The sequence below is a fragment of the Schistocerca americana genome, chromosome 1 (genome assembly GCF_021461395.2).
Source record: "Schistocerca americana isolate TAMUIC-IGC-003095 chromosome 1, iqSchAmer2.1, whole genome shotgun sequence".
In the NCBI taxonomy this organism is placed as follows: domain Eukaryota; kingdom Metazoa; phylum Arthropoda; class Insecta; order Orthoptera; family Acrididae; genus Schistocerca; species Schistocerca americana.
The window spans coordinates 856701671-856721731 of record NC_060119.1 but is presented as its reverse complement, the minus strand read 5'-3'; the positions used below and the strand labels follow the sequence as shown (position 1 = coordinate 856721731).

The window sequence follows — 20061 nt, the reverse complement described above, 5'->3', positions numbered from 1 at the left end:
GGAACCACCTCAGATAAAGTGTTGATGCTGATGTGGCGTAACACCTGGTTCTCCTCTCCTCCCCTCTCCTCCTTGGCATTGGCATGTCGTTCCTGGTGTGGTCTTGGTGATAAGGAAGTGCTCTGTTCAATTGTCTCAGCTGTAATGCGACGCTGCGGATAAGAAAGTACTACAGGTGATGAGTCACCATTTTTTGCCAGAACATACAATGCCCTGCTACTCTCCTGCACACATTTTTCCTTTCCTTCTCCATTGCTGGTCATTAAAATAACAAGACTACGCATGACATCATGTAACAAAATTGCGGATCACTGTCCTCTAGCGCGCCAGTAGATTGGGGCCATTGATAGATTTCATGGCGTTGATAAGGGATTCTCCTCAACCTAGCGATTCCAAATTCACATGACAGTTACCGGATTCCACCCGGCGCGAGCAGCAATGTCACTGAACGATAAACCGCAGTGTCGAGAGACTATGAACATACTGCTGTCAAATTCCGAAAAGTATAGGTAAATGTTCTCCTCCTTACACGAACCATAACACGACCTTCTCCAAACAAGCAACATTCAGTTGCGATTTCTGAACGAGGAGCGCACTGCGTGATGTTTCGTTATAAACAGAATGCAGATGACGTTGCTCCTACCTGCTTTGTTCGGTAAAAATGGTTCAAATGGCGCTGAGCACTATAGGACTTAACATCTGAGGTCATTAGTCTCCTAGAACTTAGAACTACTTAAATCTAACTAACCTAAGGACATCACACAAATCCATGCCCGAGGCAGGATTCGAATCTGCGACCGTAGCGGTCACGCGGTTCCAGACTGTAGCGCCAAGAACCGCTCGGCCACTCCGACCGGCTTTGCTCGGTGGTACCGAAAAGCAAATCATTAGCATATCACATATATATAGTACACTTCATGCCAATTTGACTTTCGCCATATGCTGCCTTCATGGCGTGGCGACTGTCGTGTCCAGGATTGTGTAAGATGGATGTCACTCACTAGTTCAACATAACGTCGAGCTTACAAACTTTTAGTATTTCTTTTAGGACGTATACCCATAGTTTCACAGTCTCGTACCGATGAATCAAAGTTGCCTCTGCCGGCCGGGGTAGCCGAGCGGTTCTAGCCGCTACAGTCTGGAACCGCCCGACCGCTACGGTCGCAGGTACGAATCCTGCCTCGCGCATGGATGTGTGTGATGTCTTTAGGTTAGTTAGGTTTCAGTAGTTCTAAGTTCTAGGGGACTGATGATCTCAGATGTTGACTCCCATAGTGCTCAGAGCCAAAGTTGCCTCTCGATTTAGGCCAAATGTACCTTAGCCCATAAGAAAGTTCCACTTCATATTCTGACGGCTGACACTATCAGATGTTTGTTTATCATGACAGAGTGTGGTCAAAGGATGCTGCAGATCTACATTCCGTAAGCAGTACAACTTTAATTGTATCTCCATTTAAAACTGTTGACTGGAATACTCTCTTTCAAATTCTAAAGGTGGCAGGGGTAAAATACAGGGAGCGAAAAGCTATTTACAATTTGTACAGAAACCAGATGGCAGTTATAAGAGTCGAGGGTCATGAAAGGGAAGCAGTGGTTGGGAAGGGAGTGAGACAGGGTTGTAGCCTCTCCCCGATGTTGTTCAATCTGTATATTGAGCAAGCAGTAAAGGAAACAAAAGAAAAATTCGGAGTAGGTATTAAAATTCATGGAGAAGAAATAAAAAATTTGAGGTTCGCCGATGACATTGTAATTCTGTCAGAGACAGCAAACGACTTGGAAGAGCAGTTGAACGGAATGGACAGTGTCTTGAAAGGATGATATAAGATGAACATCAACAAAAGCAAAACTAGGATAATGGAATGTAGAATAATTAAGTCGGGTGATGCTGAGGGAATTAGATTAGGAAATGAGACACTTAAAGTAGTAAAGGAGTTTTGCTATTTGGGGAGCAAAATAACTGATGATGGTCGAAGTAGAGAGGATATAAAATGTAGACTGGCAATGGCAAGGAAAGCGTTTCTGAAGAAGAGAAATTTGTTAACATCGAGCATAGATTTAAGTGTCAGAAAGTCATTTCTGAAAGTATTAGTATGGAGTGTAGCCACGTATGGAAGTGAAACATGGACGATAAATAGTTTGGACAAGAAGAGAATAGAAGCTTTCGAAATGTGGTGCTACAGAAGAATGCTGAAGATTAGATGGGTAGATCACATAACTAATGAGGAAGTATTGAATAGGATTGGGGAGAAGAGAAGTTTGTGGCACAACTTGACCAGAAGAAGGGATCGGTTGGTAGGACATGTTCTGTGGCATCAAGGGATCACCAATTTAGTATTGGAGGGCAGCGTGGAGGGTAAAAATCGTAGAGGGAGACCAAGCGATGAATACACTAAGCAGATTCAGAAGGATGTAGGTTGCAGTAGGTACTGGGAGATGAAAAAGCTTGCACAGGATAGAGTAGCATGGAGAGCTGCATCAAACCAGTCTCAGGACTGAAGACCACAACAAACAACATTTAAAACTGTAGGGTCTGTGCATTAGGATCATATCTTGTCGAGAGCTCATTCGATAGCTGAACAATCTATTTAGAATAACATGCAGATAGCTATGTCAATCGGGAAATGTACGATATACTAACGTTATTCGTTAATTTGAATGTTATGTCAACCGTAATGACATCACCTCACTTTCGTGCTTACGTCCGAAATTGTTTCGGCATCTCTCTATGGCTCTCCTTCGAGAAAAACGTGCTAGTCTCGTCGTTTGGAGGATGTAAGGATGGCTAGTGGACAAATCTAAGGATGTAGCGGCATATCTCACTAGGGGTAAGATAGATACTGCCTACAGGAAAATTAAAGAGACTTTTCGGGAAAAGAGAACCAGTTGTATGAATATCAAGAGCTCAGAAGGAAATCCAATTCTAAGCAAAGAAGAGAATGCAGAAAGGTGGAAGGAGTGTATAGTGGTCTGTACAAGGGTGATGCACTTGAGGACAATATTATGGAAATGAAAGAAGACGTAGAGAAACATGGAAAGGGAGATACGATACTGCGGGAAGAATATGACAAAGCACTGACAGATGTAAGTCGAAACAAGGCCCGGGAATAGCCAACATTCCGTTAGACCTACTGGTTGCGCTGGGAGAGCCAATGGGGGGGGGGGGGGGGGGGGGGAAGACGTATGAGGCATGCGAAATACCCTCAGACTTCAAGAAGAATATAATAATTCCAATCCCAAAGAAAGCAGGTGTTGACAGATGTGAAAATTACCGAACCATCAGATTAATAAGCCACGGCTGCAAAATACTAACACGAATTCTCTACAGACGAATGGAAAAACTGGTAGAAGCCGACCTTGGGGAAGATCAGTTTGGATTCCGTAGAAATGTTGGAACACGTGAGGCAAAACTGACCCTACGACTTACCTTAGAAAATAGATGAAGGAAAGGCAAACCTACGTTTCTAGCATTTGTAGACTTAGAGAAAGCTTTTTACAATGTTGACTGCAATACTCTAAATTCTGAAGGTGGCAGGGATAAAATACAGGGAGCGAAAGGCTATTTACAATTTCTACAGAAACCAGATGGCAGTTATAAGAGTCGAGGGACATGAAAGGGAAGCAGTGGTTGGGAAGGGAGTGAGACAGGGTTGTAGCCTCTCCCCGATGTTATTCAATCTGTATATTGAGCAAGCAGTAAAGGAAACAAAAGAAAAATTCGGAGTAGGAATTAAAATCCAGAATAGGAGCAGAATAGGAGATTTTGAAATGTGTTGCTTCAAAAGAATGCTGAAGACTAGATGGGTAGATCACATAACTAATGAGGAGGTATTGAATAGAATTAGGGAGAAGAGAAATTTATGGCACACCTTGACTATAAGAAGGGATCTGTTGGTAGGACATGTTCGAGGCATCAAGGGATCACCCATTTAGTACTGGAAGGCAGCGTGGAGGGTAAAGATCGTAGAAGAAGACCAAGAGATGAATACACTAAGCAGATTCAGAAGGATGTAGGTTGCAGTAGGTACTGGGAGATGATGAAGCTTGCACAGGATAGAATAGCATGGAGAGCTGCATCAAACCAGTCTCCGGAATGAAGACCACAACAACAACAACAAAAAATGGTTCAAATGGCTCTGAGCACTATGGGACTTAACATCTATGGTCATCAGTCCCCTAGAACTTAGAACTACTTAAACCTAACTAACCTAAGGACATCACGCAACACCCAGTCATCACGAGGCAGAGAAAATCCCTGACCCCGCCGGGAATCGAACCCGGGAACCTGGGCGCGGGGAGTGAGAACGCTACCGCACGACCACGAGCTGCGGACAACAACAACATGTACTGTGTATATTTAGCGTGCTCTAGTTAGCAGAATGATCATATGTGGTTACTCAACTACTTTCGCTTTCTGAATGAAAAAGGAATGTACTGTTACTATGTTTTAGATGTTTTAAATAAAAGATATTTTTTTGAATGATTCTTTGCATGTAAAGAGGAAAAACGTAAATCAGCTTATTCACTTGCCACTAATGACATCACATCACAATGGTCACACAAGAAAATTAACTTTGACCAACACTAAAAATTTATGCTATCCCGTCTGAGTCAACTTTGTGCTTGTAACAGTACTACGAGAAAAGAACAAGATATTACGCTGGAAAATTTGTTTCTAAGATTTTATCTTGGAAAATTTGTTTCTGCTGTAGCACGGCCATCGTCTGGTATTGCCTAGTAGCGGCGACTTTGATGGTCAGGCGCACTACATTCGTCTAAATCAGAGGGAGTAAACCTTTTCTACCTAGCGCGCGTTTTTGTATCTCTGTTAGTAGTAAAATTACCTAGCTGCCCACCAGTTCCACAGTAACGGGGTTTTTTAAATTAGATAAGTAATTTTACTTCACAAGATGTATACAGCAGTGTCACAGCGAGTTAAAGCATATAATAATAATAATAATTACTTGCCAAGTACTTAAGGTCAAAATTTTATGAAAATATAATGAAAATGTTTTTAAAGCCCCCTACCGCCTCGTGCCCAGGCACCAGACTGACTAACACTAGTCTAAATGGTCAGCTGGGTACTTCATAGCAACAGATTTATCACAACTAGTATGCATTCCTGTAAATAAAACGGAATAAAGCCATCATCATCATCATCATCATTTAAGACTGATTATGCCTTTCAACGTTCAGTCTGGAGCATAGTCCCCCTTATAAAATTCCTCCATGATCCCCTATTCAGTGCTAACATTGGTGCTTCTTCTGATGTTAAGCCTATTACTTCAAAATCATTCTTAACCGAATCCAGGTACCTTCTCCTTGGTCTACCCCGACTCCTCCTACCCTCTACTGCTGAACCCATGAGTCTCTTGGGTAACCTTGCTTCTCCCATGCGTGTAACATGACCCCACCATCTAAGCCTGTTCACCCTGACTGCTACATCTATAGAGTTCATTCCCAGTTTTTCTTTGATTTCCTCATTGTGCACACCCTCCTGCCATTGTTCCCATCTACTAATACCTGCATTCATCCTAGCTACTTTCATATCCGTAACCTCAACCTTACTGATAAGGTAACCTGAATCCACCCAGCTTTCGCTCCCATGCAACAAAGTTGGTCGAAAGATTGAAAGGTGCACAGATAACTTAGTCTTGGTACTGACTTCCTTCTTGCAGAAGAGAGTAGATCGTAGCTGAGCGCTCACTGCATTAGCTTTGCTACACCTCGCTTCCAGTTCTTTCACTATGTTGCCATCCTGTGAGAATATGCATCCTAAGTACTTGAAACCGTCCACCTGTTCTAACTTTGTTCCTCCTATTTGGCACTCAATCCGTTTATATCTCTTTCCCACTGACATTACTTTTGTTTTGGAGATACTAATCTTCATACCATAGTCCCTACATTTCTGATCTAACTCCGAAATATTACTTTGCAAACTTTCAATAGAATCTGCCCTCACAACTAAGTCATCCGCATATGCGAGACTGCTTATTTTGTGTTCACCTATCTTAATCTCACCCAGTCAGTCTATTGTTTTCATCATATGATCCATAAATAATATGAACAACAGAGGAGACAGGTTGCAGCCTTGTTTTACCCCTGAAACTGCTCTGAACCATGGACTCAATTTACCGTCAACTCTAACTGCTGCCTGACTATCTATGTAAAGACCTTTAATTGCTTGCAGAAGTTTGGCTCCTATTCCATAATCACGTAGAACAGACAATAACTTCCTCCTAGGAACCCGATCATATGCCTTTTCTAGATCTGTAAAGCATAGATCAATTCCCTGTTCCACTCATAACACTTCTCCATTATTTGCCGTAAGCTAAAGATCTGGTCCTGACAACCTCTAAGAGGCCTAAACCCACACTGATTTTCATCCAATTTGTCCTCAACTAATAGTCGCAATTTCCTTTCAACAATACCTGAGAAGATTTTACCCACAACGCTGATCAAAGAGATACCTCTGTAGTTGTTACAATCTTTTCTGTTTCCATGTTTAAAGATTGGTGTGATTACTGCTTTCGTCCAGTCTGATGGAACCTGTCCCGACTCCCACGCAATTTCAATTATCATGTGTAGCCATTTATGACCTGACATTCTACTGTATTTGATGAGTTCCGACTTAATTTCATCCACCCCAGCTGCTTTATTGCACTGCAATCTATTGACCATTTTCTCCACTTCCTCAAATGTGATCTTATTTCCATCATCATTCCTGTCCCATTGCACATCGAAATCTGAAACATTACTGACCGTATTTTCACCTACATTGAGCAACTCTTCAAGATATTCCCTCCATCTGCCCAAGGCATCAACAGGATTCACCAGCAGTTTTCCTGACTTGTCCAAAATACTTGTCATTTCCTTCTTACCTCTCTTTCGAAGACTGCTTATTACGCTCCAGAATGGTTTTCCAGCAGCTTGACCCAAGGTCTCCAACCTGTTTCCAAAGTCTTCCCAAGATTTCTTCTTGGATGCTGCAATTATCTGTTTGGCTTTGTTTCTTTCTTCAACATAACTTTCTCTGTCTACCTGAGTTCTAGTATGTAGCCATTTTTGATATTCCTTCTTTTTCCTTTTACAGGCTGCCTTGACTGTGTCATTCCACCAAGCTGTTTGCTTCATCCTACCTTTACACACTACTGTTCCAAGACATTCTTTGGCCACTTCTAGTACTGTGTCCCTGTACCTTGCCCATTCCTTTTCCAGTGACTGCAATTGACTACATTCAACTAACTGGTACCTTTCTGAGATCACTGTTATGTACTTGTGTCTGATTTCCTTATCCTGAAGTTTCTCCACTCTTATCCTCCTACACATGGACCTGACCTCCTGCACTTTCGGCCTCTCAATACCAATTTCACTGCAGATTAAATAGTGATCAGTGTCATCAAAGAATCCCCTGAATACACGTGTGTCCCTCACAGCCTTCCTGAATTCCTGGTCTGTTATTATATAGTCAATGACAGATCTGGTTCCCCTGTCTTCCCAAGTATACCGGTGAATGTTCTTATGTTTAAAAAAGGAGTTTGTGATTACTAAGCCCATACTGGCACAGAAATCCAAGAGTTGTTTCCCGTTCCTGTTGACCTCCATATCCTCTCCAAATTTACCCATAACCTTTTCATACCCTTCTGTTCGATTTCCAGTCCTGGCATTAAAATCACCCATGAGCAGAACACTGTCCTTGTCCTTTACTCTGACAACTACATCACTGAGTTTGTCATAAAAACTATCCATCTTATCTTGATCTGTCCCTTCACAATGCGAATATACTGACACAATCATAATTTTCTTGCTAGACACTGTCAAATCTATCCACATCAGTCGTTCGTTTACATACCTTATTGCAACTACGCTGGGTTCCATTTCATTCCTGATGAAAAGCCCTACACCCCATTGTGCTATTCCTGCTTTGACTCCTGACAGGTAGACCTTGTATTCTCCCACTTCCTCTTCTTTCTCACCCCTTACCCGAATGTCACTTACAGCTAAAACGTCCAACGCCATCTTACTTGCAGCCTCTGCCAGCTCTACCTTTTTCCCAGAGTAGCCCCCATTGATATTAATAGCTCCCCACCTCGTTACCATTCGTTTGCCGAGTCGTATCTTAGGAGTCCCTGGTTTGTCAATTAGAGGTGGAACTCCGTCATCTCCAAAGGTCCGAGGCATTTTGCTCTGATTGTTGCCAGCATTATATTTATAGTACCAGGGAAGCAGGTTGCTAGCCTTACTTGCCCCGGGTCCCATTGAGTTTTACCCCTAACGGTTGAGGGACTAACCGGTCGATTTGGTAGTCTTTGCCGTCTGAGCACAAAGGTGGCCACGACTCGGAATATTACCGAGATGCCCAGCCTTATTCCAAAGTAACTGGTATCCCGACTGTCAGGACCACTTACTTGGTCACTCATATGTTGCCCGTGGTTCATGAACTAGGACATGATACCAGGAACCCACACCATGAACCACACGGAATAAAGCCGCCTTTAAAAAAACGTTTTCGCTCTTCCTAACCTCACGTCACAAGCAAACTGTAGAGGTATAATTTCTATAGAAGAAAATTCAACGTCCGCATTGTCTCCGCGTTTTCTAATGTCAACATAAACGAAATTTCTTTCCCAGGTGTCGTCGTATAGCAGTGTGGCTTTGAATCATGCACCTGACCACAGTGAAAATGGTTAGATGTACAGGAAGCAGCGTGACATAGTTCTATGTCGGTCACTTAAGTACGGGCACTCAGATTTTGAAGCAATCAGACACAGAATACGGCAAGGTTCTATTTTTGGTCCTCTGTCATTTCTGATATACATTTTCCACTGAATAGTCAGAAGACGGAAATTTTGTCACTTTTACCGACGATACAAAGATAGCAATAAAAAAATGGTACTTCCCCTTAGCGAAAAAGCAGCCAACAGGTAGATCAAAGTAAGTGGATAGTCATTAAATTTTGAGAAGATACAATACATAAAATTTAGTAAGTCTTATAGAACTCCACAAGCTATAAAAATAGCTTACCAAGGAAATGCCATAAATAGAAAGTTTTAAGTTTTCAGCACTAGAGGTAGAACCACGACCTTCACTGGGTAACCCGCTGCTTAGAGTTACAGAAGCGCTTCAGTCCGGTAATATTTGTGGTATGCATGGTTACTGGAATAAGTGATTTAAAAACGAACAAACTAATTTATTTTGCGTATTTCCCTTCACTAATAAGTTATGAAGTCATTGTTTGGTGACTCAGTTTATAGTGATAGTTTCTTCAAAATGTGGAAGTGTGTTGTAAGAACTGTATCTAGAGTTAATTGAAGAAATTTCAGCAGAGATATCTTCCAAAAAGGATTAAATTTTGCAAACTGTTTGACAGAATATATCTTTTTTGAAGTACTTTGTGACTGCCACTACCTTTTTTCCCGAAAGGTAATGAGAAACTTGAATTTGCAATCGGTACCAAAAACGATCTCTGCAGTGGCTTCAAGAGGTTAACATTAGCACAGAATGGAATCCTATACATAGCGATACACGCATTCAGTAACATGGTAAAGCATATTAAACACCTTGTAGATAATGTGGTGGAGTTTAAGACCGAATTTAAGCACTTTCTGTTTGGCAGCTTATTCTGCTCGTTTGGAGAGCATGTTCTCAGAATCAATAATACAATGGTCAAAATAAATGTTGCATATTGCTATATTGTCAATACTGGACATAATAGGAAACAAAACTGATTTTGTTCTGTCAGTTACAGTCATAAGGAAACAAAAATAAACAAGATAAACTCTTTTCCACTTGGTAAACAGAAATGAGAGACAGAAACCAAACAACTATAAACACTACAGTTTCTTCTCGCTGTCATGTTGAGTAGCACACTGTCTAGGAACAAATTGGCCCTCCTCGTAATTGAAGATACTTTTAAATGCGGTTAGGCATACTTCTTACTTAATTGTCCAGACGAGCCTTGGTATTTATCCCATTCCTCTACAGCCGCCGTAGACATGTAGCGTTATGTTGGGTGTTTTTTGCCTCTTGTTTTACGCAGGTATCGTTCCTGCATACCTGTTGTTTTGCTTCTGCGGCCATTTCTGCGGCGATCTTCAACTGATCCTCTCTCTAGAAAGTTGTTTCAGATTCCAGAGACATAGAGACATGACTTTGAATCACAACAACGTGCGCTCCCACATACAGTCCGTGAACCAACACAACTCTCGTAATGATACACAACGCAAGTTCTGCAATGTTCACAGGTGACGCAGTTTCCATAGACTGCATATACTACCACCTAACGGCAGAATCATGGACTGCTTCCGATAGAAGTACAGGGTGACCAAACAGTCAGTATAAATTTGAAAACTTAATAAACCATGGAATAATGAGCCGGCCGGTGTGGCCGTGCGGTTCTAGGCGCTTCAGCCGGGAACCGCGTGACCGCTACGGTCGCAGGTTCGAATCCTGCCTCGGGCATGGATGTGTGTGATGTCCTTAGATTAGTTAGGTTAAGTAGTTCTAAGTAGTTCTAAGTTCTAGGAGACTGATGACCACAGATGTTAAGTCCCATAGTGCTCAGAGCCATTTGAACCATGGAATAATGTAGATAGAAAGGTAAAAATTGACACACATGCCTGGAATGACATGGGGTTTTATTAGAACAAAAAAAAAAAAAAAAAAAAAAGGAAACACCCCATATTGCTAGACGCGTGAAAGATCTCTTGCGCGCGTCGTTTGGTGATGATCGTGTGCTCACCCACCACTTTCGTCATGCTTGGCCTCCCAGGTCCCCAGACCTCAGTCCGTGCGATTATTGGCTGTGGGGTTACCTGAAGTCGCAAGTGCATCGTGATCGACCGACATCTCTAGGGATGCTGAAAGACAACATCTGACGCCAATGCCTCACCATAACTCCGGACATGCTTTACAGTGCTGTTCACAACACTATTCCTCGACTACATATATTGTTGAGGAGTGATGGTGGACATAATGAGCATTTCCTGTAAAGAACATCATCTTTATTTTGTCTTATTTTGTTATGTTAATTATTGCTATTCTGATCAGATGAAGCGCCATCTGTCGGACATTTTTTGAACTTTTGTATTTTTTTGGTTCTAGCATTTGTAGACTTAGAGAAAGCTTTTGACGATGTTGGCTGGAATACTCTCTTTCAAATTCTGAAGGTGGCAGAGATAAAATACAGGGAGCGAAAGGCTATTTACAATTTGTACAGAAACCAGATGGCAGTTATAAGAGTCGAGGGGCACGAAAGGGAAGCAGTGGTTGGGAAGGTTGTGAGACAGGTTTGTAGCCTCTCCCCGATGCTATTCAATCTGTATATTGAGCAAGCAGTGAAGGAAACAAAAGAAAAATTCGGAGTAGGTATTAAAATCCATGGAGAGGAAATAAAAACTTTGAGGTTCGCCGATGACATTGTAATTCCGTCAGAGACAGCAACGGACTTAGAAGAGCAGTTGAACAGAATGGATAGTGTCTTGAAAGGAAGATATAAGATGAACATCAACAAAAGCAAAACGAGGGTAATGGAATGTAGGCGAATTAAGTCGGGTGATGCTGAAGGAATTAGATTAGGAAATGAGACACTTATAGTAGTAAAGGAGTTTTGCTATTTGGGGAGCAAAATAACTGATGATGGCCGAAGTAGAGAGGATATAAAATGTAGACTGGCAATGGCAAAGAAAGCGTTTCTGAAGAAGAGAAATTTGTTAACATCGAGTATAGATTTAAGTGTCAGGAAGTCGTTTCTGAAAGTATTTGTATGGAGCGTAGCCATGTATGGAAGTGAAACATGAACGATAACTAGTTTGGGCAAGAAGAGAATAGAAGCTTTCGAAATGTGGTGCTACAGAAGAATGCTGAAGATTAGATGGGTAGATCATATAACTAATGAGGAGGTAATGAATAGGACTGGGGAGAAGAGAAGTCTGTGGCACAACTTGACTAGAAGAAGGGATCGGTTGGTAGGACATGTTCTGAGGCATCAAGCGATCACCAATTTGGTATTGGAGGGCAGCGTGGAGGGTAAAAATCGTAGAGGGAGACCAAGAGATGAATACACTAAGCAGATTCAGAAGGATGTAGGTTGCATTAGGTACTGGGAGATGAAGAAGCTTAATTGTACCTCTCTATCCACATTATTCTGTGATTTATTCAGTTTTCAAATTTATACTGACTTTTTGATCACCCGATACATTACAAACAGGCCAATGTACTGGTATCATCACCTATTGCTGGATCACAACGTTCAATACTAAAGATTTGGCAATATGCAACTTGCGTTTTGTCCACTGTATTTCATGCGCTGTTGGTTGGTTGGATGGTTGTTGTGGGGAAGGAGACCAGACAGCGAGGTCATCGGTCTCATCGGAGTAGGCAAGGACGGGGCAGGAAGTCGGCCGTGCCCTTTGAAAGGAACCATCCCGGCATTTACCTGGAGCGATTTAGGGAAATCACGGAAAACCTAAATCAGGATGGCCGGACGCGGGATTGAACCGTCGTCCTCCCGAATGCGAGTCCAGTGTCTAACCACTGCGCCACCTCGCTTGGTGTCATGCGCTGTGTCACTTACTTGAAATTCACTTGAAGGAAATGTACGTGTTGACTCGTTTGCACACCCCGGAGAATAGAGCTGACGCAAAGGCGGACACGCTGTTGCAGACGGGCGCCGTGGTGCAGATGCCGGTGCCGGCCAGCTACAACGACGTGACGCAGGAGGCGGCGCTGCGCGACCACGTGGGGCTGGCCTGGTACGACCGGCGCTTCTTCGCGCCCGCCGCCTGGAGGGAGTCCGGCAGACGCGTCTGGCTGCGCTTCGGCAGCGTCCACTACTTCGCGCAGGTGGTGAGTACGCCTGCCCTCACTAGCGCTCGTGGGGGCGTCGGTTGCCATGCGCAACGTGGTTCACGCAGTCTACACTAAGGCCACCTTTCTTCAGTGGCTCGGCTCCTTAGTCCTGTACTGGTACGGAGTTTTATACACCGAAGAGTTTGAAAAACACAAAAGGTAGAGTACGCGTGGAGAAATTGGAGTCAGAAGAATTTGTAATAAAGAACGGACTTAAGCAGGGAGATGCCCTGTCTCCGCTACTTTTTAATTTAGTCCTACAATATATTGTACGAATGGCAGCAGATAATTCAGAGGGTGTGGAGTTAAATGGAAATATTAAGATATTAGGGAATGCAGATGATCTAAACATCATTAGTGATAGGAAAGAATCTGTAACCGTAAATGTGAATGCATTAATCAAGGCTAGTCAAGATGTAGGTCTAAGGATAAGTGAGGACAAAACTAAATACCTGGTTACTACTAGAATGCCAACAGCAGTAGATCAGGGAATGTTAAGAGTTGGAGACACGCAGTTTGAATTAGTGAACACATTTAAGTATCTAGGCATGGAAATCACTTCGAGATATGAGATTGAATCCAGTCTGAAGAAGAGATTATAGGCAGGAAATGTGTGCTACTTCTCACTGAATAGATTACTTTCATCAAGTGTATTGTCTAGGAATTTAAAGATTAGAATATACGTAACTATTATTCTACCAGTTATGCTGTAAGGGTGTGAGACTTGGTCTCTCACTGTGCAAAATGAAAAGCCGTTTCGAGTATTTGAAAACAAAATTTTGAGGAAAATTTTCGGAGCAAAAAGGGATGACATTAGCGGAGAGCGGCGAAAACTGAATAACGAAGAGGTTCACGAACTCTATTCAAGCCCTGACATAATCAGTATTATTAAATCACGTAGGCTGCGATGGGCGGGTCACGTAGCTCGAAGGGATGAGGGCAGGGCAGCGTGCAGAATACTGGTAGGGCACCTAGAAGGAAAACGTCCTGTGGGGAGACCGAGGCGTAGATGGGAGGATAATGTGAAGGTTGATTTGAGGAGCCTAGGTATTGAATGAAGGTGAATGGAAGGAAATAGCCCAAGACAGGGACAGATGGAGAAAATACGTTGCTGCGGTAATGGACTCTCGAGTCCGGTATGACCAGTGAGTAAATAAGTAAGTAAGTAAGAAGAGTCAAAGACACTGGTACACCCGCCTAATATCGTGTAGAGACAAGCAGCAGTGTCGCAACACGACGTGGCACAGACTCGACTAATGTCTGAAGTAGTGCTGGAGGGAATTGACGCCGTGAATCCTGCAAGGCTGTCCATAAACCCTCAAGAGTACGAGAGGGTGGACATCTCTTCTGAACAATACGTTGCAAGGCATCTCATATATGCTCAATAATGTTCATGTGTGGGGAGTTTGGTGGCCAGCGGAAGTGTTTAAACTCAGAAGAGAGTTCTTGGAGACACTCTGTAGGAGTTCTGGACGTGTGGGGTGTCTCATTGTCGTGATGGAATTGTCCAATTCCGTCGAAATGCACAATGGACGTGAATGGATACTTACGTACATGTCACCTGTCGTATCTAGACGTATCAGGGATCCTATACCACTCCAACTGCACACGCCCCACACCATTACAGAGCTTCCATCAGCTTGAACAACCCCTTGCTGACACGCAGGGTCCATGGATTCATGACGTTGTCTCCATATCCGTACAGTCCATCCGCTCGGTACAATTTGAAACGACACGCTTCCGACTGTGCAACTTGTTACCAGTCATCAACAGTCCAATGTCGGTGTTGACGGGCACAGGCGAGGCGTAAAGCTTTGCGTCGTGCGATCATCAAAGGTACACGGGTGGAGCGTCGGCTCCGAAAGCCCATATCGATGACGTTTCGTTGAACAGTTGTTTTTCTCCTCCCTTCTGTTTCCTTTCTTTCCATAATCCCTCTTTTTGTTTACAATTTCAATATTTTCGGCGGAGCTTAGCACTTTGGATGCAGTTGGTGCCTCCGTCTTAAAATTCTTGGTTTTATCGACAGATGAAACAGATGACATATCTTGCAAAATTTTTGTAAGTTTTGGCTTAAAAGCAGTCAGTATTGAAGCGGAAATCTTAGAAGATTTAGGTTTAGCAGGAATGGATTCCGAAGTTGTGTCAGTGAAGGAGTTTGTCTTTCGCTCTGCTCTTTTGATGAGCTTGGGATCACTAAGTCGTTTGATGAGCTTTGAGGTGGACGGTTGGCAGCGTGTTCTGTTATAGGTTTATTAAATAAGCGCGACAGCTTCACGGAGGAACTCAGTCATCTACAGCGGCAGACGCTGCAAATGAGGCGTTCTGCATCACGGTGTGATTTTATGTTAAAAGTTCCGAGAGCGTACGTTCCTAGAAGAGTTAACAAATATGTCGCTTCCTCCTACGTATATCTCGCGAAAACACCATAGAGCTAAAATTAGACATATTCCGGTACACACAGAGGCTTACCTACAATCGTTCTTCTCGCGAACCATTCGTGAGTGGAACCTAAATGGAGGAAGTGACAGTGGTAAACAAAGTACCCTCCGCCACGTACCTTATGGTGGCCTGTGAAGTACAGACGTAGATATTCACATCCAATGTACATACATCGGATAGGCAAAATAATGTGAACACCTGTACTTACTTGGGAATGGTTTATTAATAAGGGGTTGGACCCCATTTGCCCGCAATACAGCTGCGGTTCTTCTTGGAATACTGGCATATAATGGTTGCATAGCCTCCAGTGGAATGTTATTGCCACTCTTCGATTAGAAAGTCTAACTCCTGTAGTGACGAGGGGGGCAGAAATCTGCTCCGGAGTGTGCGCTCCGATACCGTCCACAAGGGTTCGATAATGTTCAAATTCGGGGACAGTGCTGGCCAGGGAAGAAGACGCTGCAGTTGCATGCTCCTCATATCACGATTATACTGTCCTGGCGGTGTAAATGAGTCCATTATCGTCCTGAACTATGGCATCATTGTTGGGGAACAACTCTTGAATCATGGGGTGCAGCTGATCACCTAAAATGTTCACGTAATCGTTGGCTGTAACACGGCCCTTGAGAGTAATGTTGGGACCAGCAGAATACCATGATATGGCTACCCACGCTATCACACTTCCGCCTCCATTCTTAACCGTTGGAATCAAGCAATCAGGATTGTAGGCTTCTTTTGGCGCTCACCAGACGTAAACCAGGTCCGAAGTTGGAAATAACGAAAATAGTTGAATCGTCGAACCAGATAAGCCGTCCAGGTTCAAATGGTTCAAATGGCTCTAAGCACTATGACCGGCCGCAGTGGCCGTGCGGTTCTAGGCGGTGCAGTCTGGAACCGAGCGACCGCTCCGGTCGCAGGTTCGAATCCTGCCTCGGGCATGGATGTGTGCGATGTCCTTAGGTTAGTTAGGTTTAATTAGTTCTAAGTTCTAGGCGAGACTGATGACCTCAGAAGTTAAGCCGCATAGTGCTCAGAGCCATTTGAACCATTTAAGCACTATGGGATTTAACATCTGAGGTCATCAGTCCTCTAGAACTTAGAACTGCTTACACCTAACTAACCTAAGGACATCACACACATCCATGCCCGAGACAGGATTCGAACCTGCGACCGCAGCAGTCGCGCGGTTTCGGACTGAAGGCCGTCCAGGATTTATGCTCCTGAGAGCATGTCTTACGCTCCATTGCGTTGGTTGTCGTCAGTAATGGTTTTGGTATAGCAGCTCGTCCATGAATATTCGCTTTATGGAGTTTTCGGAAGACAGTGTCAATAGATACGGGGTCTCGAGGATGACTATTGAGCTCAGCAGTCACTTTAGCCGTTGTAGTTTTATGTTGGTTTTAAACAATTCGTGTTAGCGTACGACAATCTCTGTCATTTAGTTTTGATTTGCGCCCCGTGTTGCGATTACACTATGATGTCTTTCCATGTTTTGTGTAGGCTGTCATGACTGATGAAATAGTTGGTCTTGAAACACTCAATAAGTTAGCTGTCTTGGTTACTGATGCCCCAGCTAACTGGGCTCCCACAATCTCTTCTCTTTGGAATTCTGTTGGGTCTTTCATTGCACGTCGACTTCGGCCTCTGAATGCAAATACGAAGTGTGTGCTCTACTCATGAACAACATGCACTCATGCCTAGTCCGTACTAAACAAGCGCAGTCCAGAGCGACACGTGCCTTACCTGCGTTGCTGGCCGTCAAAAACAGCCATCCCATTACTGCCACTATTTACCTTATTTTGCATATCCCCTGTATATCCCACTACAGAATAACCGTCCAGCACGCAAAATCGATGCCTTATTGTCAAGCGAGGTGCGTCAGCCCACGTAATTTCCAACGTGCTCGTGCCATGCTATCGGCATTTAGCAACATGTCGCCAAGTGACTTCCTTCCATGCTGTACGCGGCGTTCCTGTGTCCATACTTTGATATATACGACCGGTAGACGCACACCGGTGAGGCGGTGGCTTCTTGTATCTAATAGCGAAGATGTGGTCACGGATAATATGATCGGCATGCAGTAAATAATACAACACTTTTTTCCTCGGCCAGTTCGGACTGAAAAATGCGGGATTTTTTGTTGGACATCATGGAATTTTCTCGCTTCAGTTCCTATAGTTTCATTAAGTTCAGATAGGTGGCGGTATCTTCAAAATGGCGTCTTTAATAGAGGTGCATTCCAAGCAACGAGTTCTCATTGAGTTTCTTTTGGCGGAAAACCAGAGCGTCACAGATATTCGTAGGCGCTTACAGAATATTTACGGAGACCTGGCAATGAACAAAAGTACGGTGAACCGTTGAGCGAGTTGTCTGTCATCATGACGACAAGGTCGCGCAAGCCTGACCGATCTCCGCTCGCAGGCTGGAGTGGCCGAGCGGTTCTAGGCGCTACTGTCTGGAACCGCGCGACCGCTACGGTCGCAGGTTCGAATCCTGCCTCGGTCATGGATGTGTGTGATGTCCTTAGGTTAGTTAGGTTTAAGTAGTTCTAGGGGACTGATGACCTCAGAAGTTAAGTCCCATAGTGCTCAGAGCCATTTGAACAATTTTTTGATCTCCGCTCGGACACTCTCATTTGAGGTAATCGATGCATCACAAACACCTTGATGCACAACGGCTGTCTCTGTTGGTAGTGGTGACACACTCGTTTACCAGCTGGGGTGCTCAGAGGTGTGCGTCCTCTGTGTTCCTCGTTGCCTAACAGAAGAGCATAAAGAGCAGCGAAGGACTATCTAGCGGAACTGCTTGCGTGTTAGGAGGTCGATCGTGACAATTTTTGTTGAACATCGCATCGAACTGGAAACAAAAGAACAATCCATAGAGTCGCGCCACACCATCTTCCCTCTGAAGAAAAAGTTCAGAGCTGCGTACTCAGCCAGTAAAGTTTTGGCGACAATCTTCTGGGACTCTGAAAGGTTATTTTACTTGTTCTCCCTCACGGTGTAACGATCAAATCTGAAGTGTATCGTGCTACCCTCAGGAAATTGAAGAAACGACTTCAGCGTGTTCGTCGCTACAAAAGAGTTTTTAGCAAACAGAACACAGCATGTTGTTCTCAATGGAGAGAAGTCTACAGTCGTTAAAGTAACCTCTGGTGTTATGGGACCATTGCTTTTCACAATATATATACATGACCTAGTAGATAGTGTTGGAAGTTCCATGTGGCTTTTTGCGGATGAGCGGATGATGCTGTAGTATACGGAGAAGTTGCAGCATTAGAAAATTGCGGCGAAATGCAGGAAGATCTGCAGCGGATAGGCACTTGACGCAGGGAGTGGCAACTGACCCTTAACATAGACAAATGTAATGTATTGGGAATACATAGAAAGAAGGATCCTTTATTGTATGATTATATGATAGCGGCATAAACACTAGTACCAGTTACTTCTGTAAAATATCTGGGAGTATGCCTACGGAACGATTTGAAGTGGAATGATCATATAAAATTAATTGTTGGTAAGGCGGGTGCCAGGTTGCGATTCATTGGGAGAGTCCTTAGAAAATGTAGTCCATCAACAAAGGAGGTGGCTTACAAAACACTCGTTCGACCTATACTTTAGTGTTGCTCATCAGTGTGGGATCCGTACCAGGTCGGGTTGACAGAGGAGACAGAGAAGATCCAAAGAAGAGCGGCGCGTTTCGTCACAGGGTTATTTGGTAAGCGTGATAGCGTTACGGAGATGTTTAGCAAACTCAAGTGGCTGACACTGCAAGAGAGGCGCTCTGCATCGCGGTGTAGCTTGCTGTGCAGGTTTCCTGAGGGTGCGTTTCTGGATGAGGTATCGAATATATTGGTTCCCCCTACTTATACCTCCCGAGGAGATCACGAATGTAAAATAAGAGAGATTCGAGAGCGCACGGAGGCTTTCCGGCAGTCGTTCTTCCCGCGACTGGAACAGGAAAGGGAGGTAATGACAGTGGCACGTAAAGTGCCCTCCGCCACACACCGTTGGGTGGCTTGCGGAGTATAAATGAGAGAAGTTCACAGGACTTCATTCTACTTCTTTCTCATCCAGCCTACAGTCCGGATCTCACACCTTCCGACTTCCATCGGTCTGACTCAACGAAGGATGCACTCTGCGGGAAGCGGTACATGAATGGTGGAGAGGTTATCGACGCAGGGAAAAGTTGGATTCGCCGTCTGCCGGTAGAGTGGTACCATATGGACACACAGGCCCTCACACTAATGTGGCATAAAACTATCGCATTGAACGCAGATTATGTTGAAAAATAGGGTTTTGTAGCCAAAAGAGTGGGCAATAATATAATGTATTAAAATACTGAATGTAACCAATTTGCTTTCAGAAAAAAAATGTGTTTGCATTACTCACTGATCACTCCTTGTATACCGACTGATGTCGAACACTGAACTGATGAAATGAAATTATCATATGCCATTATTAGCCAGGAAACGCTATCTGGGGTTGTTCGGCCGCCTATTGCAAGTCATTTTATTTGGCGCCACTTCAGCGTCTTGCGTGTCAGTGATGATGAAATTATGAGGACAACACAACACCCAGTCCCTGAGCAGATAAAACTGACAAGTATACGACATATGAAGACGGATGATTACTGAAGAGATAGATACACCATCTGGAGGCGCCGGAAGGCTTCAGATTGATTATATAATGGTTAGACAGAGATTTAGGAACCAGATTATAAACTGTAATATATTTACAGGGACAGATGTAGAGTCTGACCACGATTTATTAG

The 20061-nt window shown here is 43.7% G+C and overlaps 1 protein-coding gene across 2 annotated transcripts in view; it reads left to right on the top strand.

Moving 5' to 3' along the window:
• Positions 1-20061, top strand: part of LOC124546839 (beta-glucuronidase-like) — a 375007-nt gene that overhangs the window by 253307 nt on the left and 101639 nt on the right. For both annotated transcript variants that reach the window (XM_047125067.1, XM_047125068.1), the window contains exon 3: positions 12661-12843. In XM_047125067.1, coding sequence (XP_046981023.1) covers positions 12661-12843 — 183 coding nt within the window. The remainder of the gene's footprint in view (positions 1-12660; positions 12844-20061) is intronic.